The 27383-nt window shown below is 41.8% G+C and overlaps 1 protein-coding gene across 1 annotated transcript in view; it reads left to right on the plus strand.

Moving 5' to 3' along the window:
* Window positions 1-355: 355 nt before the first annotated feature.
* SH3PXD2A (SH3 and PX domains 2A) overlaps window positions 356-27383 on the plus strand; it is a 338878-nt gene continuing 311850 nt past the window's right edge. The window contains exon 1 of the mRNA XM_036734422.1: window positions 356-427. Within this exon, the coding sequence (XP_036590317.1) occupies window positions 356-427 (72 nt within the window). The remainder of the gene's footprint in view (window positions 428-27383) is intronic.

Here is a 27383-nt window from a genome sequence, read left to right on the forward strand (position 1 = left end):
GACCTGGGCCGCCCCGCCCACACCCTCGGGCCAGGAGAAGGCTCCAGCCGGGGACGCGTCCTCCGCCTCCCCGGGACCCCTAGGGTGTCCAGGGCAGCTACCTGTGCGCGTGGAGTGCCCCCAGCCTGCCTCCCCGCTCTCCTGGCCATCTTCCCCGGGGGCACTAGGGAACGGCGCTGGGGAGTGTGGGGCCGCGGGACCCCCGGAGGAAGAGCCGGAGCCGCAGTTGCAGTCCTGTCCTGGGAAGCCCCAGGCAGGATGAGAAGCTGAAGTCGCCCGGCCAGGAGAGGGAAAGGAAGGGAAGGGAAGGAAGAGTCGGAGCGGGAGGGGCGTGCTGCCCGGAGTGGGGGAAAAGATGCTTGCCTACGCCGTGCAGGATGCCACAGTGGTGGATGTGGAGAAGAGAAGAAACCCTTCCAAGCATTATGTGAGTACCGTCCCCCGCAGGGTCCGAGGCTGGGGCTGGGGCCCCGGGGGGCTGGGCACAGAATGGGGAAGAGCCCAGGTTCCCCTTTGCTAGTTGCAGTCTCGTGGGCTAGTCGAATGTCAGAGGAGAATGTTGCTGGTGAGTTTCTTAGGAGCGCTGTAATCCCCTGGGGACACTCATATCCCTTCCCTAGATCCTAACACGTCCCCTTTCCCCCAAATCCCCCCTCCCCCCTACTTCTTTATTTCTTTTTTTGGCTCAGGAATTGGCAAGTGTCTGGCCTTGTCTGTTTGAGTGGTGAAGTCATCTGTCCAACTGATGATGCTGATGGATAGACCTGGGACTGCGGCTGGGGGTGGTGTGTGTGTGTGTGTGTGTGTGTGTGTGTGTTTGTGTGTATGTGTGTGTATCTGGGGTGGGGAGGGGAATGAGGGCAGCTATTGTAAAACCCACTCTTGCCCAGAACGTCAGTGGAGAGAGCATCTTCCTGGCAACAGCTTCCTGTAGGGATCCAGCGGAGTCTTCTAAACCTGTCCTAAGGGAGATACTTTTGGCAGTAGGATCTCCACAGGCTCCTTTCCAGCTTGTGTCAGGTTCTTTGCTCTACTAAGTTCTGGGCTTAGGCAGAGGAAACCTACCACTCTCTTATTTCATTACTTTGTCCTGGAAGTCCATATCCATTATATTGAATGACATGATCATTTTACTCTTTCTTACTGTGGATCAGATTCTCAACCTGAAGAAATTTTCTCCTCCTGTATAGGCTTCTGTTTTGTATTTGAGTTAACGGTGCAGATGTTGCTACTCCAGGGACAGAACCCCCTCAGGAGCTTACAATCTCATAGTGTATATGTGACACCTACGCAAATATGATAGAAGGCAGAACTCTATAGAGGGGTAAAGGAGAGATGCAGACAAAGTACTCTTGGGAAAAGGGGAGGAGGAAGAGACTGGTTGACACTTTACCCTTTCATCTCCACTACCCAGCCTTCACACCTTCTGAGCAAATGGAGTACCACTGACACCTTAGAATGTCCTCTTGAGTTTGAGAAAACTAAAGGTTGTAGCTCCCTGGGACGGAAGACTTGGAGCAACAGTGTTGCTTCTGGCTCGATAATACCTATATTTTAAAAATAAAACTTTTTTTTTAGAAGGCTCAGCATTTTTTTTAAAAAAGAAGGCAAATTGACTTCTCAAATTCTGATGCTTCTTAGATTTGTCTTAGACGGTAGTAGTATGTTGGTTTCTTTGTTATAGAGGGGCCCTTTTGAGCTTTGCTTAACTTCTCCATCCAGGAACTACCCAAAATTTTATGGTTTTTTGAAAATTGTTGGCTTGTGCTGGGTTTGGGTTTTTACTGGGGTTTTCCAGAAGCTCTCAGAATTCTTAGGTTGGAAGGGACCCTAAAGGTCATTTATCCTACTTTTTTGGCAAGGTTATTCCTAAATCTTCTTAGATTGATGGGCACCAGTTCCATTCTCAAAGTTTTCTAGGAGATGACAGTGTTCTGATGGGGTGGATATTCTTCTAGTGTCCCTTAACCCCTTCATGGCCGATAAGTTCTTCCTTCTGTTGTATTCACTTAATGTTAAGATATTGCTTCTTTAAGACTGATCACCACATCCGTGTGGCAGGTATATTTAAGAAGCTTAACTTCTACTTGTGAAGTCAGTTATTATTTTTGTTTTTTTAAACCAATCCTCAGTAAGGTTGGAGTCGCCTTTCAGCAGGTGGCAGTCTCTGCTCTGGGACGTGAGCAACTTCTATCCGAGACTTTCACGATAAACTTTGTGACTTTAGCTTCTAGTTGAATTTACAGCAACATCTGTACACCGTTGTCAAGTTGGGGGTCCCAAATCTGCAGAGCAGCTTGATAACATTATGGTCTTCTTTTGGGGTGCAACAGTCAAGCTGGCTCACATGAGAACCTGTTAAAAATACAGCATTCTCCTGCATCTGCTCATCGAAACTGGCCTAGAGCACTATTTTCTTGTGTGGTGGCCAAGGAAGACCTAAGTCAATGCCTTACCTCTCACCTATATTGGCTTTGTGACGCCGGCAGGTTACTTAGCCAATTTATGCTCTAGGCATTTCTCTGTTAAATTGTAAATTTCAGGGAAAATGACAAGTTGCATTAGTAGAAGGAGTTTCCTCATCATTTCGCTAGACCCATGGAATCCTAAATCTCATCCCTAGCCCTATCAAAATTTAGTTTCCTTCTTGGGGGCCCAAGATTACAGAAGCTGGAGATTCTGGCCTCAGGCCAGGACAGTGTTGCCAGAGCTCTTGGAAGCTCACCCAAAAGGTGTGAATAAAGATAAAGAAAATACCATAGTTCTCATTTCTAGCCTCTTCATTTAAAAAAAAAAGATATATTTTGACTTTCATTGACAAGTATAGATATTTGGCTATATGAATAAGAGCATAAAAAAAGAAAATTTTAAAATCCAACCCTTTTTTAAAAAAAGTTAATATTTTTGTTAAAACAAGCAGGGCTTTTGTGAGGGGGGAGGGGTAGGAATCAGCTCTTAAAGGATATAGTTACTTGTACTATATGAAAACTTGGAGAAAAAAAAAGGCCCTTCCTAATAATACTCATTCATGGATACTACCATTTCCTCTCACATTATGGGGCAGGGATGGAATAGTTCCCTATGGGAACTGATGATGTCACATCCTGGGAAAGCAAGGCAGGCAGTGATGTCAGTGGATGAGAGGCCACATTAAGCCCTGACCTTAAGTTCTGGGGAACAATTAAAGAAGAAACTTTTTTTTTTCATTGTGGAAATAAAGATCTGGCAGGGACTTTAGCAGAGATCATGCCAACCTCGATCATTTTACAGAGAACAAAACAATTTCAAAGAAGAGACAGTGACTGAAAACTCAGTCAGTGGTTAATCCAAGATCTTGAACCAAGGTTCCCTGTTTCTCGAAGGAGATCTATTGTTTCATGATACCTCTCCCTTCTTATTTGGGGGAGGAGAGAAGGGAAAAAGAAAGTAGTAGGAATCAGTAATTTTTTTCTGATCTTGTCAATTTTTCCCGATCTTGTCAATTTTTCCCACGGGATTCCATCTCCTTTTTAATTTAATTTTATTCCTCACGCTCCAGCTCCAGTCTCCCCCCTCTCTCCCTCCCCCTCCCCTTCCCAAGAGCAGAATAAAGGAGAATATGAACTGGTCATTTTCCCAGGTTAGATTGTTTCAACATGTTCAAGCCCAGCTGGAGCTCCCCAGAGATAAGAATCTGGAGGGAGGGAATAAGCATGTATATAGTGCCTACTACATGCCAAGATTTGTGCTAAGTATTTTATAAATATCTCATTAGATCCTCACAACAACCTTGAGAGATAGTTGCATTTTGCAGTTGAGGAAACTGAGGCAAATAAAGTTTAAGTGACTTGACCAGGGTCACACAGCTAGCACGTTTCTGAGGCTGTATTTGAACTCAAGTCTTTCTGCCACCAAGCTCAGGCCTCTATCCACTGTTCCACCTAGCAGTCCTTTGGTAGAGAGTGAAAGATTACTGTCTATGTAGCCTTACAACAATAGCTTGCACAAGTATTACTAAGTAATATGCAAATGGTTATTGAAGTGTTCAAGGTGAAGTCGATGAAAGGAGAAACTGCTTGTAGGTGCAAATGTTTAGTCTGATAGGGATGAGAAGGAGGATCTCAGGGCTTGGGTCAGGGGTGGGGAACCTGTGGCTCTCTAGGTCCTCAAGTGCAGCCCCAAAGGGCCCCCTGGCTTGGGTGGATATCCTTCCCCCCACCCCCACCCCCAGCCTTCCACCAAGGGTAAGGTGAGGCAACTAGGTGGCACAATGGATAGAGTATTGGATTTGGGATAAGGAACACCTGAGTTCCAATCCTTTCTCAGATCCTTACTTAGCTGTATGACCCTGGGTAAGTGACTTAACCTCTCTCATCCTCACTTCTTCATCTGTGGAAAGTGGTTAATCATAGATAGCATCCACCTTCCAAGGTTGTTGTGAGGATCAAATGGATTAATATATGTAAAGTTCTTTGTATACTTTAAAGCACAATATAAGTGCCATTAGTATAATAATCATTATTATTATTAATGTCAAGTCAAATTAGTAATGCCCTCCTGTGTGGTTGTTGTGTAGGGAGCGACACACTCAGATCACATATGTTCTAGCTGCCATTTGCACTTGAGGAACATACCTTTCTCCTGCTCTTCTTTCCTCTAATGAAGAGTTCTGAGTCCATGGCTGGCTAATTGCAGAGCAGAGTCAATTTATGGGATTATGGGTTAGTCCAAGGAAGATGATGAGAGGCCTGGGCCTGTACAAAAGACTGTCTCCTGACTCTAGAACTTGGAAAGTCTTTTTACTGCTGAGACACCGTTGTGTTATCAGAGTAGGACTGCTGATCCTAGTGGTTAGCTCATGGTGGGGTGGGGTCCTAATAGAGGCAATGTGGTCTAGACAGAGCCCTAGACTTGGAGGCAGGAGGGAGACCTGGGTTTGAATACCACATCTGGTGCTTGTTAACCTCTTGGAGTCTCAGTTTCTTAATCTATAAAATAGGGATATTAGGGGGTGCAATGTATACAATGCTGGGCCTGGAGTCAGGAAGACCTGATTTCAAATCCAGCCTCCAACATTTACTAGCTGTGTGACCCTGGGCAAGTCGCTTAACGCTGTTTGCCTCAGTAAAATGAGCTGGAGAAGGAAACCACTCTGTACCTTTGCCAAGAAAACCCCAAAAGGGGTCACTTTGAAGAGTAGAACACAACTGAAATCATTGAACAAAATGTGCCTGAGGGGATGTGGTGAAGCTCAAATGAGATTATATATGTAAAACACTCCACAAACCTTAGGTGCTATGCAAACGTAAACTTTAATTATTATTATTTCATTTAGGCCAGCCATTTAAAAATGGAGGGCTTGACTTTCTGTGTCTTGGTGCATTTTGTCATTGGCTTCTTTCTTTTTTGCCTGTGATTGTTGGTCTGTTCTTGGGAACAATCAGTTAAACAGTAGATTCCCCTAGTCCACACCAGTGCTAACTGTAAGATGGGGGTGGGTTGGGGTGGGGCTGGCGGGGTGAGGGGGGAGATCTGCTCTCTGTTTAAGAGGGAGGTTCCTTACCTTGCCTCTCTCTAGGGCACTTTGGTTGAACTGGTTTTGGCCTTAGACTACCTCTCTCAAAAATGGGTGTAATGATAAAGCTGTGATGTAGTAAATACCTTTGTGATTGAGAGCAACCTAAAAAATCCTAGTTGTCCATAATCTTGGTGTGTAAACGTGTGTGTTTATGAAATAAAATTGCAGTTGGAAAAGACCTAAAAGTTATCTAGTCCAAACCCACCGCCGTATCAGTACTCTGCAATATCTTTAACAAGTGGTAATTCAGCTTCTTTTTAAACACTTCTAATGCTGCCATAAGCATATGGGTGAGGGAAGAAGACCAAAGGGTAATAAAACTCAATTCTCTTTGGTTTTGGAATGCTCAGTGCTTCCATGATAATTTACGTCACTAAGAATGTCTGTTTTGTATCAATACCAATCAGCAAAATTTTGTTGCATTTCTAGTGTGTGCTATGGAAGATTTTCTTGGGGGAGGAATTATTTAATTTTTTTAGGGAACTTACATAGAGGAAACTCTTGTTGATGCCGTTTGGCAACTGTTCTTCAACTTGTAGTCTTGAAGAGTTCTCTAGATGAGAAGTTGAGTGACTTGCCTAGGGTCACACAGGTAGCGTGTATCAGAGGGAGCCCTTACACTCAGGTCTCTCTGACTTTGAGACTGACTCTCTACACCATACTGCCTTTGCTATGGAAGATACAGAGAAATCTTGTCTTTAAAGACCCACCTATATAGAAAGAGTACATAATTAGGTATGAAATTGTGTGGTGCTAACAGAATGTAGGAGTTTCTTACTGCTTGGTGATAGAGGTTGAATCACCTTGTTGTTGAGGAATGTGGAAGGTAGGGAATTTTTTTTTTCCCATTTATTGGTGGAAAAATTGAGAGTGCCTAGAACTAGACACTAGGACTAGAACTCTGGTTTCTTCACTTATTGTTGCTCAGGACTTTCTCTCCTAAATAGAGGACTTGATTCTTTTCAATACTTTTCATTTCCTCTATTGGGACTTTGTCAGTGACATATAGAAAGACAACGTGTAGCAGGCCTTCTGTAAGTATTTGAATGGATTATTTAAAAGTCTTACAGTATGCTTTCTATCTTTTTTTTTTTAGTCTTGAATTTTCCATCCAGTAGAATATAAACTCCTTGAGGGTAAGGATTCTTTTATTTTTGTCATTGTCTCTTTAGAATCTAGCCATAGTGTCTTGTGGGAAGCGAGATGGCTTAGTGGATAGAGTGCTGGGTTTGGAGTCAGGAAAACTCATCTTCATGAGTTCAAATCTGTCCTCAGGCACTTACTAGCTGTGTGATCTTGGGCAGGTCATATAACCCAGTTTGCCACTTACTCATATACGTCTCTTTGTGACCCCTTTTGTGGTTTTCTTGACAAAGATACTAGAGTGGTTTGCCATTTCCGTCTCTAACTCATTTTACAGATGAGGAGTGTGCCCAGGGTCACACAGCTAGTAAGTGTCTGAGGCTAGATTTGAACTCAGATCTTCCTTATTCCAACCCTGGTGGCCTATCCATTGCACCACCTATCTACCATTACCTTGCAAATATACTGACAAGCCATTCATTTATATCACTGAGCACCATAAAACATGCAATATCATCTTCTTTGGAAAATCCTGTTTTCTTTTAAGGATCATGGTTCATAGACGATCCTGCCTAACTTTTCTAAAATTACACATTTCTGTAAACTAGGTTTCCAGAGAATAATTTCCTAAATATAGCAAATAGTTCGTATAGTATTGTACCATACTAAGCATCCACCCTGGGTAATGGAGGGATCCAGAGGAAGGTGGAGAGAGCCCCCTATCCTCAGGGAGCTATCAGACACATGTATATACTCACACAAGAAATTTATAATTCAGGCTATAACTGATAGCAAAGGTTTGGAATTAGTTGGGTTTAGGTAGAGAAGGCTTTTTGGGGTTTTGAAGAGTAGAGAAAGACATCAGTTGGCAGAGTGAATTAGGGAGTTATGCCCCCCTCTGGGTCTTAAGTTTCCTCATCTGCAAAATTAATTGAACTAATTGGTGGCTAAGGTTTCTTCCTGCTCTAGTCTAGTCACAGATTCAAATCTGTGACAGTTGAGCATGTCCCAGGTGAGGGAAATGGTTTTCGAGAAGTAAGACAAAGGGAGTCATGCCCAGGATGGAACAGGGGCTGGTTGAGTCAGCAGACCAGCTCTTCTTAGCCACCCCTCCCTTCTTCCTCTCCTCCCATCCATGGCCTATCATTCACACAAAGCAACAGTTTCTTCCTCAGCTCCGGTGGGAAGTGATTTCTAGGTGATTCACAGGCCTCACAGCACAGCTCGCTCATGGAACAAGCAACCACATCCTTCTCCAAGCTTGGAACAGAGAGTTCTCCCAACAATTAATAATAACCACCTTGCCTGGAGGAAGGAGGAGAGTAAAGAGATCAAGGGCCTTTTCTGGGTGAGCCATATTTTTAATGAGTATGTATGTGTGTGGTGAAGAGTGGACACAAGGGAAGGGAGAGCTACTCATTGGGTGTCCTCAAAGATGGATTCCAGCACCAGGAGGAAAACTGCCAGCTATGAGTTAATTGACAGTGGTGGATATTAATCAGTATTATTTCATGAGGGCCTCTTACTTTGGACTTGAACAGTAACCCCATGAAAATTTCCTTCTAATTTCCCCTGCCTGAGTCACTGTGACCAGAATATGTTTTGGAGGGGAGGAGAAAAAGGGATCTGAGAAGTGGCAGGGTTCTATGTGGTTTTCTGCTGTTTCATTAAATAAATATGAAGTGTGAGATAGTTATTGTAAATGTGTCTGCCAGTCTTCAGTTCCATGGATCTAGGATGGTTATGGAACAGGGTAAAGAGATCTTGGGAAGAGAAGGAAAGAATGTGTGTGTGTGTGTGTGTGTGTGTGTGTGTGTGTGTGTAAAGGTCAAGAAGATGGGTGTGTTGGAAATAGATTCTGACTTTGAGCCAGTGGTTTGTTCTGGGATGATAATGGCCAAAAATAATGGAAGCCTGTAAGTAGGATGATTAGCTTTCAACAGCCTGGTTCCCAGGGCTGATTTCTTGCTTCCTGAGCTGTCCAGAGTTCATACTGGTCATGGTGGAGTTCATCCCTCTCAGTGCTCAGGAAGGTTGATGGTGTGCATCCAGGGTGAGAAAGGAGTGAGGGTCAGGAACTTTATGTGTGTGTGTGCGTGTGTGCACGTGCACATGTGTGTATGTATACACACATAGTTTATGTATGTATATCTGTGTGTATATATACATAGCAAAATTTTAATACATATGTATATGTTACCAGAATTTATATTTTTATATATGATATATGCTGAAATTTTAAATATATAAATTATAGATACATGGTATGTGTATATATGTATATATATATATATATATTCATATATATGTGTGTGTATGTATGCATACGGTATGTATCTTCATCTCTATCTACCAGAATTTATATACATACACACCAAGATTTTGAAATGAATGTATGTATATATACACATATGTGTGTATGTATGTATATATGTGTATATATAATACATATATGCACATACATACACACACATACACACACCCACATATTTGCACAAAGGCAAACCACTCCAATATCTTTGCCAAGAAAATCCCAAATGGGGTCATGAAGAGTCAGACGCAGTTGAAATGAGTGAACAACAAAACTATGTGCAAGGCACTGTTTTAGATAATGAGGACCCAAAGATTGAAAAATGATACAATCTCTGACTTCAGAGAGCTTATATGCTACTTGAAGTATGGGACATTACACCATCTCTTATGAACAAGTTGTTGTTACAGCCAATCTACAACCACTGTATTTCTCTCCATGGTCTTTTGGGTATGCCCAGAAACTAGATCCTTCAAAGATTGTGGTATTCCATAATTCATAGCCATAGATCAACGCTGGGAGAATACTAGTGTTGAATATTGGCTTTTGCATCAGGGACAGCTTATGGCCATTGAAAGTATAGTATAGTTTCCAAGCTTGCTCTATTCCTTCAGTCCTAGGTTCAGGTCAGTGATCAATCAATAAGTATTTTTAAGCAGCTACTATGTGCTAATGGAACAGTTAAGTAGAAGGTAGGGAAGGCACCAGTAATTGAAGGGATCAGGAAAGGATTCATGAAGAAGCTGGTGCTTGAGCTGCATCTTGAAAAAAACAGAGGGACTCTATGAGGCAGACACAGAGACAGAATGTCACTCAGGCATGGGGAACCGGTTTTGTAGGACTTTAAAAGTTGAACAGAAGAGTTTATATTTCATCCTGAAGTCAATAGGGAGTCCCTGGAATTGATTGAGTAGGGGAGTGACATGGTCAAATCTGTGCTTAAGGAAAATTGTTTTGGTAGCAGTATATAAGAGGGACCAGAGTGGGGAGAGACTTGAGGCATGTAGACCAATGAGAATCTGGCTGTTGTAATAATCTAGATGAGTGGTAATGAGAATCTGAAGCAAGGCAGTAGCTATGAGAATGGACAGAAGGAGTCTAATGTGGGAGATGTTGTGAATGTAGGAGTGGTGGGAATTGACAGCTGATTGGATATGTGGGTTGAGAGATGGTAAGGAGTCAAAGATAATGCAAAATTTACCCACTTGGGAATCTAGAAGGATGATGGTGCCTTCAACAGAAATTGGAAAGTTTGGAAGAGGGGAGGGTGTAGGGGGAAAGATAATGGATTCAGTTTGGGGCATGTCTATCAACAGTGCCTGCCCCAAAACATTTACTGATGGACTAATTCCATGGACCACACCTTCAGCCCATGTCATGTTCTGTTGGGAAGTGATTTCTTAACTCTTTCATTTTTGGCTCATGCATTACTAGGTCTATTTCTTTTAAGTGACTGTGGATCTCATGGAGGAGGTATCTGGGTTTAAAGCAATCATCCACATACAGTATCATCTGTAAAATCTTAGGGACTATTTTTTCATTGAGTTTTTATTTTATTTTTTCTCAATTACATGTAAACACAATTAGAGTTGTGTCTATCGAGGACCATGGGATCAGAGATCTAGAACTGTTAGGGATCTCAGAGGTCATCTAATCAAACCTCTTCATTTACAGATGAGGGAACTGAGGCCAGGGGAAGTTGTGGGTTGCCCAAGGTCACACAGTTAATGAGCCAAGTGCCCCAGCTCCAGTCTGGTTTACTCTTTCCAGAGTACTTTGGCTCCTCTCTGTCTTATTGCCTCCAGAATCTTTTATAGTCTTAACCTCTGCATGAGTGATACCTTAGAAAAGAGTCTTTAAGACTACATTTTGCTCTAGGGTCAAAAAGTCTTTTTATAATCCATAAACATGTCAGGATCCTATATTCTGTACCCTTTTCAGTCATGTTCCTAACCACTTGTTTCCTGTCTCCTAAGATACAAGCAATTTAAGTTTTTTGGTTTTTTTTTTTTTTGGTGTGCATGTGTGTGTATGATGCTTGGTATTCACATGCATAAACCCTTTCCTTCTTTCTTGAAGTGAGCGTTCATGATGGACAGGCATGAGGCTTCTGAGTAATCTAAAAGCCTTTGGCTTTTCTCATTATTGAATCCAGAGCTATATTTTTCAACATATTTTTGGCTCTATTTCCTTGCGTCCACATGGGCTTTGAAGTCGCCGTACATCAATGTATATGTTACCTCAGATTGTCAGATGCTTCATAGACTTTCTTTACCATTTCTTTCTCTACCTCAGATAAACCGCAATTATCTTCCTGGTGGTCTTTTATCATGAGCCCTGCCAGGTGAGGTGGTCAAATGTCTCATGAAATGATCTTTCTTTGCATAAAAGAAATAGCTCTGCTGACTGTCAAATCAATGTAGATAATCAGGCTAAAAAAAACCAACCCATCATGATTCTGAACACTCTCTCCCTGGTTTCCTGCCATTCCGTGGTCGACGCTAGAAGTGGAAGAGGATGGGTAGGTCTAGAGCCATTTTTAAAATTGTAAACTGTTCATGGGCTGCCTTGGCTAAACATCTTATTACAAACTGTTCAAATTGTAAGTATGATTGTATTTAGTGGAACTGGTTTTCTGAAAACAGGCATAGTCTTAGGAGTAGGGACACTACACTGAGAGTCTTTTATTTTGGTAGAACCTGTCAGAGCTTGCGGGTCCATTGGCTTAACTCTGGAGAACTCAGGGTCACCTCTTCTCCATGATTATGCCCTGGAGTAAGAAGTCCAGATTATTGTATATTTTTTTAAAGGACCAAACAGGAAGAGAGAGACAGAGACAGAGAAACAGAAATAGAGAGGGAAAGAGAGAGAGAGAGGAGAGAGTTCCTGTATGTTCGTGTAACTTCCCTCTTACCTGAAAGAAGGGGATTACAATTGAGAAAAGAGGAAACAGCAGTGCTGTCACTTCATTTTCCATGCCTGCATCATTTTTTTTGTCATTTTCCTTGGACTCTGGGAGATTGGGTGCCATGCTGGATGTAAGAATACAGGCTGGCAGGCTGAGGGTAGCAAGATGAACTGGGAGAGATGATTGGGTGGAGAACTCTAGAGCTGGGCAACCAGCTGTCTTCTTGGTGGTTGACCACCAAAGTAGTACTTAGGAGTTCCAACATGGAGGCCCTAGTGCCTGTGTTTCATTTAGCCCATTTTGATTTCAAAAAGTCCCTTTAGACTTTAAATCTCTAATCCTCTTTGCCTCTTGGATTCCTATTGGGTGGATTTGAGACTTTCCTGTTCTCCTGGTGCTTTAATACCCTGGGAGGAAATGGGTAGTTCTTATCAGTTGTGATCTCATATTGATTGAGGCTGAAGGGGGTAGGGGGGTGGTGCAGGCCCATGCTGATAGTGAACTTGCCTGGGATCTCAGCTGGGGTGGAGACTCTGGTAAGTAGGGGAGGAGCTGAACATTTGGCAAACACAGGGTGGCCTGAGATATAGAGTCCCCTTTCATTTGGGGTTGGAATGTTATAGCTTTAAATAGAACAGGGAACCTTTGAAAGCCCTGAGTTTTATTAAACATGACCATGTCCTGTATGACGAGGATATTACATGCAGAAAGTTTGGCTTCCTTCCACATCCCATCCACGGCTGCCTTAGGGTAGGGACCTTGGTTCTATATACCATCCTGGAGCTGCAAGACCCTCAGACTGATCCTCCGGAGCAGTGCACCTGGATAGGGAAGCCTACCTGCTTGCCAGGCTATCCCCCTCTACCCACCTCAAAAAAACTCAGTGTTTTTTAGTAGGAAAAAGATTTTCTAAGTGGTTAGTTAGAAGTGGCTGCTTTTTAACAACACTCTTCACAGTTAGCCCAAGTCTGACTTAATCCTAATGCCTAGTGTGCTGGCATCTAGCCCTGGAGACTATTTTAAGGGGTTTGCCGGTGTGGGAGAATTTCACTGTCTGAAGATGGAGGTGGCCTTTGTGTGTTTGGTATCCTGTGCGGGTAGCAAGGCTCTGAGGAAACATCCCCATCCTCTATGTTCTTAGTGACTTGAGCTAGTGGTTTCTCAAGCCAGGGTCCAGGGATGGGGTAGTCTGTGTCATCCCCCAAGTACTCTGTTGGTCATCTGGCTCTTATACATTCATGTCAATAACATGGTAATGTCTGTGCCTTGTTTGATTCCTGGTATGGATTAATGATTTACTTCACCCATCTTTTATTGGTGACTTCTTAAAATAGCCTTATGCCTCTTATTGATTTTGAGGGAGGGAGAGCAACCCAGTTGGTTGATTATTTCTGTAGGTGGAAGGAACCTTAAAGATTATCTGCTGGGTGGCAAAATGCATGGTGTCCTGGAATCAGGATGGACCTGGAATCAGGATGGACCTGAGTTTGGATTCAGCTGTGTGACCCTGGGCAAGGCCACTTAACCTCTGTCGACCTCAGTTTCCACCTCTGTAAGATGGGAGTAACAATATTGTGACTAGAAAATGAAACAGTATTTTTAAAGTATTTTGTAAACCTTTATAAGTGCTTTATAAATACTAGCTATTAGGATCAAACAAGCAAGAATTTATCAAATGCCTTCAGTGTGCCAGGCACTGTGCTAAATACAGGAGGTACAAAGACAAAAAAGAAACAGTCCCCACATTCAAGGACCATATCTGGGGAGACAACATGGGCACATATAAGTAGAATAAAAATTAAATATGTGTGTGTGTGTGTGTGTGTGTGTGTGTGTGGTTTGTTTTTAACCAGACCTGTGATTTCATAGATGTAGGGAGCTCCCAATGAGGAACTTCTTCCACTAAAGATTACTAGACCTTCTCTGTCACTTATAGCCTCAGAAGTACTTCAGACACTGAGGTTAAGTGGGTTTGTTGTTATTCAGTCATGTCTCACTTTTTGTGACCCCATTTTGGGTTTTCTTGGCAGAGATACTGGAATGGTTTGCCATTTCCTTCTGCAGCTCATTTTACAGATTTACAGCTGAGGCAGATGGGGTCAAATGACTTGCCCAGGATCACACAGCTAGTGTCAGGCTGGATTTAAACTCAGATCTTCTTGATTCCAGGGTGCACTCTCCATTTATCCACTGTGCCACCTAGCTGCCTGATATTTCAGAGGTGATACTTGAACACAAGTCTGCCTGACTTGAAACCTAACTTGGCACGCTGTCACCTCTTGTACAAGGTATTTTGTGTGTGCATGGTCGTAAGGAGAAGCGTTAGCAGTTGGAGGGTATGGAGATTAGGAAAGGTCGTTTGTAGGGGTAGTATTTGAGCTGAGCTTTGAAGAAAATCAGGGATTCTAAGAGGCTGAGCAAGGAGTGCATTCCAGATGTGTGTGTGTGTGTATGAGAGAGAGAGAGAGAAAGAGAGAGAGAGAGAGAGAGAGAGAGAAAGCTTGCAAAGGCCCAGAGATGGGAAATGGAATTTCTACCCTATTTCCTGAATTGCTGAAGAAATTGAGGCTTGATCAATTTGAGCAAGTGGATTTTTTTGTTTTTTGTTTTACAAGCCAGAGCTACCTAAGTGGTTTCCTGAAAGCCGCTGCTCTGGCACCATGGTCTTCCTCCACCCTTTAGACTTTGGCCAAACCCTGGTCTTTATGCGGTGTTTCTCCCTCTCCTACAATACAGTGACTGGGGATTCTGCCCTGTGATTGAGAACATTGATGGTTCGTTAGAGAGAGCAGGATTAGGGAAGTGGGCACCAGGCAATTGAAGTGAAAGGAGACCAGTTTGCAGAGAACAGACCCAAAGTTTTGCAAGGCCCAATCCAATGGATGGCTTCTGTCTTCAGCTTATGTTAACGTTTGAAGGATAAAGAGCTGGTCATGTGAGCTGTCCTCCCCCCTTCCTCTAATCCACTCCCTGATAAAACTTAGAGGGCTGAGATTAAGCCTTGGGATCACCTGATTCCCTGTTGCTGCCAGACACATTCTCAGCACTCCTGCCCTGGAGGACCTGGTGAAGGCTTTTAGTTGAGATGTGATAACAACCTACTGTGACATCAGAGGTGAACCCAGCTGTACAGGGTGGGCCACTGTTCTGGGAGCAGACTTTCTTTTCCCCTTGGTGGCCTGTCTGGGGCAAGGTCTGGAAAAAATCTACTGGCTCCTCAGAGTTTGGATGGAACCTTGTAGAACCATGGATGACTTACACTGTGGTGGCAATGCTATGAGTTATTGTTCTGTAGCACCACAACCTTGGCTTTCAAACAAGACCCAGCGATCTTCCCAGAGCAGGCTGGGCAAGCCGTCAGCATCCGGCAGAGTTTGCATGAGAGCTATGGTTCTCTGTAGTAAAATGTACAGATGTTACAAATGATGCCCCAGCCATTATCCCATTATATACGATAAAATAGCCTGGGCCACTAGGACAGATCTTATGAAATCTCTCCAGCTTTCTGTTAAAATAAGAAGTAAACAAAACAGCACCTCTTCCACTTTCTGCATGCCTTCCATAGCCAATGATTTTCAGTCTCCAGATTGAGATTGGTGCCATGTTATACTCTCTGCTACCCAGGCTAAGCTCAGTCATCTTTTGACTCCTTCTATATCGTATATGTCACAAAATCCTCTTGGTCCCTTATTGTGTCCAGACCAGTTTATTATAATAGCCTCCTGATTGATGTACTTACTTCCAAATCCATCTTTTGTTGCTGCCGTAGTTTAGTAGAAAGAGTCTTGGATTTAGAGTTAGAAGACCTACTGTATCTAAACCCCATTTCTGTCTCCTCTCATACACGTCCTTTCAGACACGTGTTGTCCCTCTGGACTTCAGGTTCCTTCTCTATAGAATGAGGGGATGGGACTGGATGACCAGTTAATCTCTCTTATTCCTTCGGTTGGTGGTTCTGCCCCATTAATTTTTTAAAGTATAGCCCTGATCATGCTATCCTTTGCTCAGAAACCCTCAGTGGGTTCATGGCATTTGAGGCCCTGCATAATCTGGTCCCGTTTCCTCTTCAAGCCATGTCTTAAACTACTCACCCCACATAAAATGTCATTTCCAAGTAGACCAAATTCCTCAGTGTCCCCGAACATGCCTCATTCATCCTGCTCCTGTGCTCAGCTTGTGCTTCCCACCTAGAGTACCTTCTGTCTTCTTCTCTCCCTATCCAAATCCTCCCCTTCTTTCCTTCAAAGGTAGAATTCCTCACACTTGGAATTATTTTTATCGTTATTATTGAGTGAATGAAAAAGCATTTGAGTACTTACTGTGTGCCAAGAACTGTGCTAAGCACTGGGGATATAACTAGAAAAAGTGAGATACTTGTCTCTTAAGGAGTTCACACAATTTAATTGGGGAAGATACAGGAAAGAAAGTTTAGCTTCAGGGTGGATGGAAAGGTCCAGAAGTCCTAAGGGCTCAGTGGAGGGGCCGTTGGCAAAGCCCAGGAATCCTTAGGTGAGCTGATGGTGCGGAGGGGTCTGAAGGGCTCAAAGTCGGAAGACCCTAGAAGTCAGTGGCAGGGCTGATGGTAAGGATGGGTCATCTACCATCTCAGTGGAAAGAATAGAATTGGGGACTCCCATGTCATCTGAGCATTGTCTGCAGCCAGGGAGTCAGGATGGACTCTGAGTTTCCTTGGGCGGGAGAGGGGATGATAAAGGAAGAATCCCTAGTTTTCTTCAAAGCTTAGCTCCAACACTACCTGTGTGAAGCATATCCTGATTCCTTTAGGCTGCTAGTTCCATCCAAAATGACCCTTTGTTTATTTGGTGTATACTTTTTGTATTATTTGGTGTATACTTTTATGTGTACTTATTGTCTTTCCCTAGAAAATGTGAGTTCCTTGAAGGCAGGGATTCTTTTGTATCTCCAATGCCTGGAAAATGGGACATGTTGAATATATATGTGTTGATTGTTCTGGAAAATCCTATCAGGCTCAGCTTAATTCCTGTCTCTTTTATGAAACTTTCTTTGTCCAAACTAATCCAGGCAAAAACCCTACCTTCCACAGGAAGCCTTTCCTGATCCCTCTTAATTCTTGTGCCTTCTCTGTCTTGACCATCTCCCATTTATCCGGTACGTAACTTGTTTGTATGTAGTTGTTTGCACATTGTCTACTCCTTTAGCTCCTTGAAAGTAGGGACTATCATTTACCTTCCTTCCCCAGTGCTTAGTACAGTGCCTAGCACATAGTAGGTACTTAATCAATGTTTATTGACTGACTGACTGATTTCCTCTCATTGTCTCCTGTTTGTTTCTTGAGGTTTGTTTTGTCTATCTAACCAAACTAGATTCCATGAAGGGCAGACTCTCTCTCCTCTCTCTCTCTCTGTCTCTCTCTCTCTGTCTCTCTCTCTCTCTCACACACACACACACACACACACACACACACACTCCACTGTGCAGAAGTACACTTTGATACTTCAAGGACCTGGAATTTTATCAGTGCAAAGTTGTCAGTATTGTGTTTTTAGGGCTCCGAGGTCTTAGAGCTCTTTTTAAGCATTATTTGGGGGTTGAATTCAATGGACAACATTGTTTTAGTTTGACAGAATAGCACCTCAGTCTTCAGAGGCTGGGATCAGATGGCTTATTTAATTAAATTGTCTCTCTCCTTACTCCAAAGAAAATTATAAGTACAGATGGTCCCAGTTGTGTTTTCAAAAATTAGATATTTAGAACTTGAGATGATTTTTCCCAAGGAACAATGTTAGAATGGCAGATGTGATCGTTTAGCAGGGGTGTGCTGAAGGTAGCTCCTACCAGCTCAGTTTTCAGTGTGAGCTTTTATACTGTAGAAATCAGCAAACTCTACAAGTCAAGTCTTGATTTATTATTTTATTGATTTTCTAAACTTAAGAAAGTGAAGGAGAAAATGTCAATAATGCTGATTAAAATTAAAAATGTGTTCTGCTTTTTGGAGAGCCAGTTGTTAAGTACCCCTAATTATCAGGTCCAGGATAGTCCACAAAAGCCTGATTTACCTGAAATGTAGCAGAAACATGATAGATTTAGAGTTGGAACAAATCTTTGAGGCTTTATAGTACAACTTCCTCTTTTGACAGGTTAAGAAAGTGAGTCTCAGGTGGCAAAGCTAGGGTCTGAAACCAAATCCAGCCCCGCTCCCCCCTTTTCCCTCTGTCTCATGTTAGATCCTTCTTACTCCCTAAGAGTACTCTTAGACCTAATAATTTGATAACACTACATTATGATTAACTGATTAACCAATAATGTAGTTGAAGGGTTACTGTTAATAGTAGCATACAGCCATATTAGCTATACCCAGGCCTCTGTGGGTTAGCCTAGGAGCCTGACTACTCTTCATTACATTATTTCTATGGAGAAATGTCTTCAACAGTGAGAAGGGAAATTCAGAAGTATTATAAATATCCCTTTTCACTTATCCTCTTCCCTGATGCAGTATCTGAGAGCTGTCTGGTGAACCATGAGAAGAGAACAGGGTGGGAGAGATAATACTTCTTGCTTTTTAGGGTTCCTAGGGAGCACACTGACCATTTTGTATCAATGGGACATTCTTTGGGCAGGGGGGGAATTCAGGAATGAAACCAGTTGGGTACTAAATATTAAGTCACACTCACTGCCCAAAGAGGACAAAATCATGTGTCCCTTGATCTTGACATATCAGGGGAGGATTTGTTCTCTCCTTTTCTCTTCCTTTGTCACAGATGAGACTCTGCATGGAGTGAAGGGGCTACACTAGAACACCAAGGCAACTGTGTCTTTTCCCCCTTTCCCTTTCTGTTCTAGGTCATTCTCTCTCTTGACATCAACAGGTGTTGGTGGCTTTTGCTGTAAGAGTGACAGTCTCCCAGCTTGGTCAGCTTTATTGTTGGAAATAAATGGGTTTACTTTGGATTCTTACCAGTTCCTCTTCTCTTTCCTTCCCCAGAATAAACAGCAGCTGCTAGCAATCCTCAGTCTCTGGCTGGCTGGGCTGTTCCTGCTTCTGTCAGCAACCCTGGTTCTTCCTCGGTCTGCCCCTTTTTGGTTTGATAGCCTGGACTTTTTATAGGCCCTTCGGTTTTCCACCAATCAAACTCCTGGTGTGGCCTGAAGGACAGCTGGTTTGTATGGGTCCTGCCATCTCACTAGCACAGCTGGCTCCTATCTTCCAGCTGTGCAACTGATTCTGGGGCAAAGTGTTCCCTGGGGTTAGGTGGAAGAAGTAAGCCAGCCTGGCACTGACTGTCCGCAAAGCAAATAATTCACATGTGCGGGTAACTCAGAGGGGCTGGTATTATGTCTTAAAGTTATAAGATCATAGGACTTAGAGCCGGAAGGAATCTAAAGGTCTTTTAATCCAACCCATGATAAAAGTAGAAAGAGAGCTCGACTTGGAATTGGAGGCTCAAATTTCAGTTCTTCTACTTTCTACCTGTGTGATCTTGGGCAAGTACTGTGATTCTTTCTGGGCCTTTGTTTACCCATCTATAAAATGAGGTGGTTGGACTTGATAAGTTACAATGTGCCTTCCAGCTCTAAGTCTCTGAACCTACGATATATGAAACTCTCCATTTTATTGCTGGGGAAAACAGAGACCCAGAAAGATTATATAACTTACTCAAAGTCACAGAGGCATTATTAGTAGCACAGGTGGATTTTGACCCTAGGTCTGACTCTAACTTCAGTGCTATTTCCGCTGTCCTCCTTGCTCTTGTAAACCGGTTTCTTTCAGGTGTTTGGGCCCATGTTATTTTGCTTCTCTGGGGCATCTGTTCCGAAGAGGTAGTTTATAAAGTATATGATAAAGGGAAGTCAACTTAAAAAAAAAATTCCACCTTGCAATGTTTCTGCAGGTGCGAGAAGTGAAAAACGGCAACAACCAACTTAGAATATCAGATACTCTGCTGCTGGGTGTGCAGTGGCGCTGTGAGCGGCATTGTGGCTTGCCCCTTTGGGACCGGTGGGTTATCTCTCCCACTGTACGAGTGATGATAGATCTTTTCTTCCATGTTATTCACACGCTCTCCCCGCAGGCCAGCAGCTGAGGTCCTGAATGACTTTGGCTTCCTTTCTCCTCTATTCTCTACCCTGGGAAACTCTTATTATCTTTGGCTTCTTCATTTTTTTTTCCTCTCCCTGTTTCAAAGACTGAGTTGGGAATACTTGCTTGAGCATCCAGATCCAAACCAATTATCTTCATTGAATAGCCATGAACACTAGGCTGAGTTGGGTCACAGTTCCAGGCAGTTTAACAGATGGCAGAATGGTGGTACTGGATATGTTCACAAACAGAAACGCTTACTGATTTTTCAGGTTAAGGAATAAGTACATTTAAGGAAGGAAGTAGAAGAGGGTGTAGACGAAAGAGTACTGGAATTGGAGCTGGAGGACCTGGGTTCCAGTGCTGGCTCTGTTCCTTACCACCTGTGTGATCTAGAGGAAATGACTTCAGTTTCCTCATATGGACAGTGAGAGGGCTGGAGCAAATGATCTTTAAGGGTCCCTTTTGGCTCTCAATTGTGTGACCATCTTCTTGTCTTCCATCTCCCTTATTGCTTTTTCTTCTTGGTATAGGAGGAAATTGCCATCTTGGGAAGATGGTGATAGGAGTAAGTGGCTGCCATGATGAGTCTTGAGCTGTCACAGCAGGTGGTGTCTGGTTCCCATCTTGGACAGGGCTGCTGCAACCTGCGCAGTGTATATTTAGAACCCTCAGCGAGATCTTGTATTTCAGCCATATTCTGAGCTCCTAGAGCTTTTCCTAGGAAGGGACTCAGGGCTAATTTCTCAGGGGAGAATGTAAACTTGAGGCCTGATTCATGGCCAGTGGCTTCAAATTCAGTTCCTGATGATCCCCTTTAAGCTCCCTCCCACAGAACCTCCCATGGCAGGTTGCCAGCATCCCTGCTGGTACAAATATTGGGAGTTTTCTTATATCCTAGATCCCATAATGTTGAAGCTGGAAGAGACCCTAGAATCTGTCTAGTTTTATTCCTTATTTCCTTCTTTAAAGAAATTGTGGTTTTTTAAAAAAAAAACGACTTATTGACAACTGAAACATTTTAATATACAAAGAAAAAAGATTGTATATAAAATCGTCAACTCTTGTTATGTACAATTTGTTTGGGAGGAGGAGGGAAATGTATATTAAATTTAAAAAGTAGTAATAAAATTGCCCTTTTTTGTGTTCTCTTCTGAACTTCTTTTTGTCTCCTCCTCATTTTATAAGATGAAGAAACAGGACAAAAAAGTTGAAGTGACTTGACTTGCCCAGCTAGCAAAACCATTATTAGAACCTAGGTCTGTTAAGTCTTATTATAGGCAGGAGAGACAAGTTGAGTGTTATATCATCTTTCTTAGAAGAAGGTAATGTTAGGGGAAAATTAGAGTGTGGAATACCACCTCCTGAGTAAGACTAGATTGAGAAATTAGAGTTCTCTAAACTCTCACGGGGAGTGCCTTTGCGTTGATGCAAAAACATTGAACGGAAGCTAAGCTTTGTAAACATGGGAATCAGGCCTTTTTTTTGAGTCATCTTAGAAAAAAATAAACAAGGAAAACATAGATAAATAGAAATCTAATATCTCCTCCATCTAGGCAGTCTGGGAAAGGGTGACTTAGACTTTGAAAAGAATAGAGATTTCAAAATTTTGAAACTCTGTAAGCAGCTGTTTGTAGGCTCCCTTACGTGGGCAAGTTGCCTGACCTATTTGTGGCTCACTTTACCCATCTACAAATTGGAGCCAAATTACATAGTCCTGGATTATCATGCCACCACGTTGCTTCTTCTCACAATACTAGAAATCCATTCTATACAGATATTTGAATGGATTGGTGCTATTTCAGAAACTTGGATGATAATATCTGAAGCTTAAACTCATTCTTCTGACATTTAGGTGGTAGATAGTCATGTCACATTTCAGGTGGAGAAAGTGAGTCCTGACCTAAGGCTAGTCCAGAATCACAGGACTTAAGAGTGAGAATGAAAAACAGCGAGTAACTATTGGGGTTGTGTTCTCACTATCACAATAAACTCCTGCTTACCTAGGAAAGAGATATCAGACAAATGACAGTAGTGATGATAGCTACCATTTATACTGGGGACTATTATTAACCCGATTGATTTCAGGGGACCATGAACTTGGATGAGGGAAGAAATGACATCTTTATTTCAATATAATTAAATTTCCTTTGTAATCCTGTATATTTCATTTTGTTCATGTTCTGAGAAGGGCGTCCATAGGCTTCATCAGACTTCCAAAGGGGTTAATGATACAAGAAAAGTGAAGAATCTCTGATTAATATAGTTACTTAAGATTTGCAAAGTGCTTTATACTGGTTATCTCATTTGGGCTTCACAACAGCCATATAAGGAAAGTGCTACTACCCCATTTCGCAGATGAGGAACCTGAGACTAAAAGAGATTCAGTGACTTTCCCAGGCTCACAGAGCTATTGAGTGTCCAGGGCAGGATTCAAATTCAGATCTTCATGATGCCAAGTTCAGGATTCTATTCACCATGCTACCTAGCTGCCTCTGAGGAGCATGGAGAAAATAAAAGTGATTCTCATGAAGAAGCCTGGAAAAAGGATGACCAGCAACTGAATCCACTGCCCCAAGCTGGTACCAGGGTACTAACTTTGCTTAGCATTATTATTAATAGTAATAATGATGATAGTTATTATAATTGAGGTGATGTTGACAGAAGTATCCTCAGAGACCACAATGCTCCCTTTAAAGAAGTAGACAAGAGGAAAGAGGAGGGAGATGGAACTTGATGATATTACCAGAGTCCAGTATGTGATAGTTTGGACAAGTGCCTGTTTCTAGGAATGGGGGAAAGCAGTAACTTCCCAGAAACTGTGCAGCTCAGAAGAGAGCCTTCCCATAGGCTTGTGGTCCTTGTCCCTAAGTCAGAGGTTCTCAAGCTTATTTGGCCAACTTCCCCCTTTAAAAAAAATTAATTGCCCCGTCCCCCCGGAAGTCTACTTTCTTTAACCCTTTAATGGTTTAAAAAATTTGCATCATTTCAAAAATATATAAAATATTTTTTAAGTGACAAATCATGAATTTAATAATTTATTGTGAATTTGTGGGTTTTTTCTGGAATTGAAATTTGTTTTTTTTAATTTGTTTATTTTTTTATTTTTAGTTTACAACACTCAGTTCCACAAGTTTTTGAGTTCCAAATTTTCTCTCCCTCCCTCTCCTCCCCCCTCACCCTCAAGATGACATGTAATCCGATATAGGTTCTACATACACTTTTGCATTAAACTTATTTACGTAATAGTCAAGTTGTAAAGAAGAATTATAACCAATAGAATGAATCATGAGAAAGAAGAAACAAAACCAAAAAAGAAGAAAAAAAAAAGGAGAGCAAATAGTTTGCCTCAATCTGCATTCAGACTCCATAATTCTTACTCTGGATGTGCATAGCTTTTTCCATCATGAGTCTTTTGGAGCTGTCCTTGAAACTGGCATCGATGAGAAGAGCCAAGTCTATCAAAGTTAGTCCTTACAGATACTGTGTGTCTGTAATCGTGTATAATGATCTCCTGGTTCTGCTCCCCTCACTCAGCATCAGTTCATATAAGTCTTTCCAGGTTATTATGAAGTCCATCTGCTCCTCATTTCTTACAGCACAATAATATTCCATTACATTCATATACCACAACTTGTTTAGCCATTCCCCAATTGATGGGCATCCCCTTGATTTCCAATTCTTTGCCACCACAAAAAGAGCTGCTATAAATATTTTTGTACATACTGGTCCATTTCCCACTTGTGTGATCTCTTTGGGATATAGTGGTATTGCTGGGTCAAAGGGTATGCACATTTTTATAGCCCTTTGGGTATAGTTCCAAATTGCTCTCCAGAATGGCTGGATCAGTTCACCACTCCACCCACAATGTAATGATGTTCCAATTTTCCCACATCTTCTCCAGCATTTATGATTTTCTTGTTTTGTCATGTTAGCCAGTCTGACAGGAGACATGTGGTACCTAAGAGTTGTTTTGATTTACATTTCTCTAATCAATAGTGATTTAGAGCATTTTTTCATGTGACTAGAAATATCTTTAATTTCTTCCTCTGAAAACTGCCTGTTCATATCCTTTGACCATTTCTCAATTGGGGAATGACTTGTATTCCTGTAAATTTGACTCAGTTCCCTATATTGTATTGAAATTTTGATGATACATTATAAACAAGTCATTACATGCACGTATTCCTGTTGATGTATGCTGGACCTTATGACAATGTGCGACAGGCTTGCCTGCCAATACTTGCTTGTTAAGACCTGTCAGCGAACTTGACCACTGATCAATTATAACTTGCATTTTATGTGTTTATTTGGAAAGTAATGCTACCCTACGACTTTAACTGTTACACAATAGATGAAACATGTATGAATGGTTTTTCAAAGTTTTCTTCTTTTCTTTTCTTATGCTTCCACTGCCGCCTTATTTTTATTCAATACCTCTCCAATTGCACCCAAAGCTACCACCACCCCCCTGGATTGTTCCAGTGCCCCTTAGGGGGTGGTATTGCTCGTTTTGGGAATCTATGTGTTGCACCCTGTCTATCCTAGACAGATGATTATCTCTCTCTCTTTTTTTTATAATAGGGAAAGTTATATCAAAGTCTGCAGAAAGGTAAGCTGGAGGTAACCCCTATAATTAGAGAGAGAAGATTGGAAGGAAGCAGACTTGGGATAATTTCAGTTTGGCCCATGAAGCTTATCTTCTTGTTTTAATCACTTTGGGAATAATTCTGATGTTTGTTTGCTTAGCACACTCTTTCTTCTTTGAAGAGGAAAGGGAGAAGTGATGTTTCATACCAGGTATGTCTTGAAAGGTTAGTGTTGTATCAGCTGCCTCATTTTCATTAAGGAAGGAGTAAATGAAGTGAAATCCTCTTCCAGTTAAGAGAATGAATTGGGACTAGGTTCTACAATATAGGGTGAGTTGAGTTTCTAGGGGGAGTTTAGTAGACATGAGAAAGTCCCAGTGGTTCATGTCTCAGAAGTAATCCTGGCCACTGAGCTTTTTATGGGTTCTTTAGAGCAGTGATGTCAACTTCAAATAGAAATGAGCGTCACCAAGCCATGCATAAGGAAACCACATTTTAACATTATCTATGTTCTATTGTATACTTATTTTGTTACATGTTTCCTTATTACATTCTAATCTTATTCAGCGAGTGAGGTAGGCCCCATATTTGACACCTCTCCCCTAACATGATTTACCCTTAGGAAGAGGTACCTTTAAAAAGTCTGAGAATTTCATTAGAAAATACAGAACCTGGCTTTTGTATGTCAGAGGGGAAGAAAAAAAAGTATACTTTCTCCTGGTTCCCAGCACATTCTAGGCTATCTCTTCTTTTCTTGTATACTCACATCACTACTGTATGCTCCAGAAAGGGTCATAGGATTTCTTTTTTCTTTGTCACTCACATTTTGTTTTTTAATTAATTTTTTTATGAACAAAAGTCTAATATTTTCTGTCCGTCCTACCTCCCCTGCTTTCCACTGGTTAAAAAAGAAAAAGAAAAAGAAAACCCTTATAACAAATACATATAGTCAAGCAAAACAAATTCCTGCATTGGCCATGACCAAAAATATGTTTTCATCTATACCCTGAGTCTGTCACCTCTTGCTCATATGATTTATTTTTTTCCCACTTAAAAGTATTTTATTTTTCCAATTTTAATTTCTTCAATTTTCAATTACACGTAAAGATAGTTTTCAATATTTACTTTTATAAGATTTTGATTTCCAATTTTTTTCCTCCCTCCCTCCTCTCCCCCTTCCCCAAGACTGCATGCAATCTGATGTAGGCTATACTTGTATATAATCATATTAAACATATTTCCATATTAGTCATGTTGTGAAAGAAGAATCAGAACAAAAGGGAAAACCCATGAGAAAGAAAAAACAAAAAAAGAAGGGAAAATAGTATGCTTTGATCTGCATTCAGACTCCATAGTTCTTTCTCTGGATGTAGATTGCTCATATGATTTAGAGGTGAAAGGGTCCTTAGTGGCCATCTAGTCTATAACTTAACATTTTATAAATGAGGAATCTGAGGCTTAGAAATGTTAAATGACATTCCCAAGAATGAATGAATTTTTAAAAGCATTTATTCAGCACTTACTATATATGAAATGTCAGGAATACAAATAGAAAAGTAAGACAAGCCCTGCTCTCAAGGAACTCACATGCTAATGGGCTTGAATTCCATGATCACAAAAGTAGTGGGTGGCAGAAGTGAGTTTTGAACCCAGGCCCTATAATGACAAAACTGTGTTCATGATTGCCTGCCTGGGCCATTCCAATTTAGAAAGGTAAGTCTGCCTTTTTTTTTTTTTTCTGTCCTGTGAGGGCTTGATTTATCTCTAAGGGTACTTCCAGCTTTGACATCATTAGTATCTGTGAGATTAAATAATTCATTTGAAGTTAAAAAGAAGTCCTTGGAGATTTTCTCTAAATCAGTGCTTCTCTGTTTAAGGTGGGTCAACTGTAGTACTGATTATTACTTTCGGCAAAGCAGGTATCATAGAATCCTCTGTAAGGGACCTCAGAGGCCATCTAGTCCATTTTATAGATGAGGAAACTGAGGCCTAGTTTGGGTTATGGACTCCATAGCTTGGACTATGAGAGGGGGCTTACAGTGAATTATCAGGAATGAGGAGATGCTGCTGTTTCTGCTTCTAACATTCTCGGAATCCTCCATTAGGTAAACTCACTTCTTCACCATTTCAAGTATATTCCCTCCCACCCCTTCAGGCTGGGTGGATTGGTTTCCTGCTGGGCTTCCAGGTTCTGGCTGTACAGTTTCTCTAAATCCATTCAAGAAAATATGGAACCCTTGTGCCATTTATTCCTATTTCTTCCTGTGGCCAGTTTCGGGGAAAAGGGGAAGAAACAGAAGTGGTCTTTACTTACCTGTTGCTGAGTGGATTCTTTCTAGCAAAACAAACTATGAACATCTTGACTTGTTTTTAAATATTGAAACTGGCTTCACTCCACTCTACCCCATCCTCACCCCCACAAGTGAAAGTTGTTGGGATCCTGGCCAGGTGTTGCCTTTGAGACCTAAGGTCTTGAGAAGGCTTGGGACTGCTGTCCTAGGAAGTAGCTGATGAAGAAGTCACCAGTGGCTTAGGAGTATACCCCAACTGAAACCAACCCTAGATAAAAATGCCACCCTAAGGAAAAAAACCTACCTTGTCTCTTTTTCTTCCTTAGTTGCCAGTAGGGCCAAGTGCCCTGTGCTCTCCTCTCTCTCCCATCAAAATTAGCCTTCAGAACTTGTTTTATACTAAAATGTAAGTAACTGACATTTATGACCAGTTGTTGGTAGATTTGCATTTTAATCCTGACCAAGAGCTCCAGTTCAAGGGCTGAAACTGTAGTGTTAGAATTTTAGACATTAGCTAATGAAGAAAGACAGGAGCATTGGTGGGGATTAGGTCAGATTTGACCTTGAAGGCCTATACAGCCTGGG

This window comes from Trichosurus vulpecula, chromosome 8 (genome assembly GCF_011100635.1).
Source record: "Trichosurus vulpecula isolate mTriVul1 chromosome 8, mTriVul1.pri, whole genome shotgun sequence".
NCBI classification, from domain to species: domain Eukaryota; kingdom Metazoa; phylum Chordata; class Mammalia; order Diprotodontia; family Phalangeridae; genus Trichosurus; species Trichosurus vulpecula.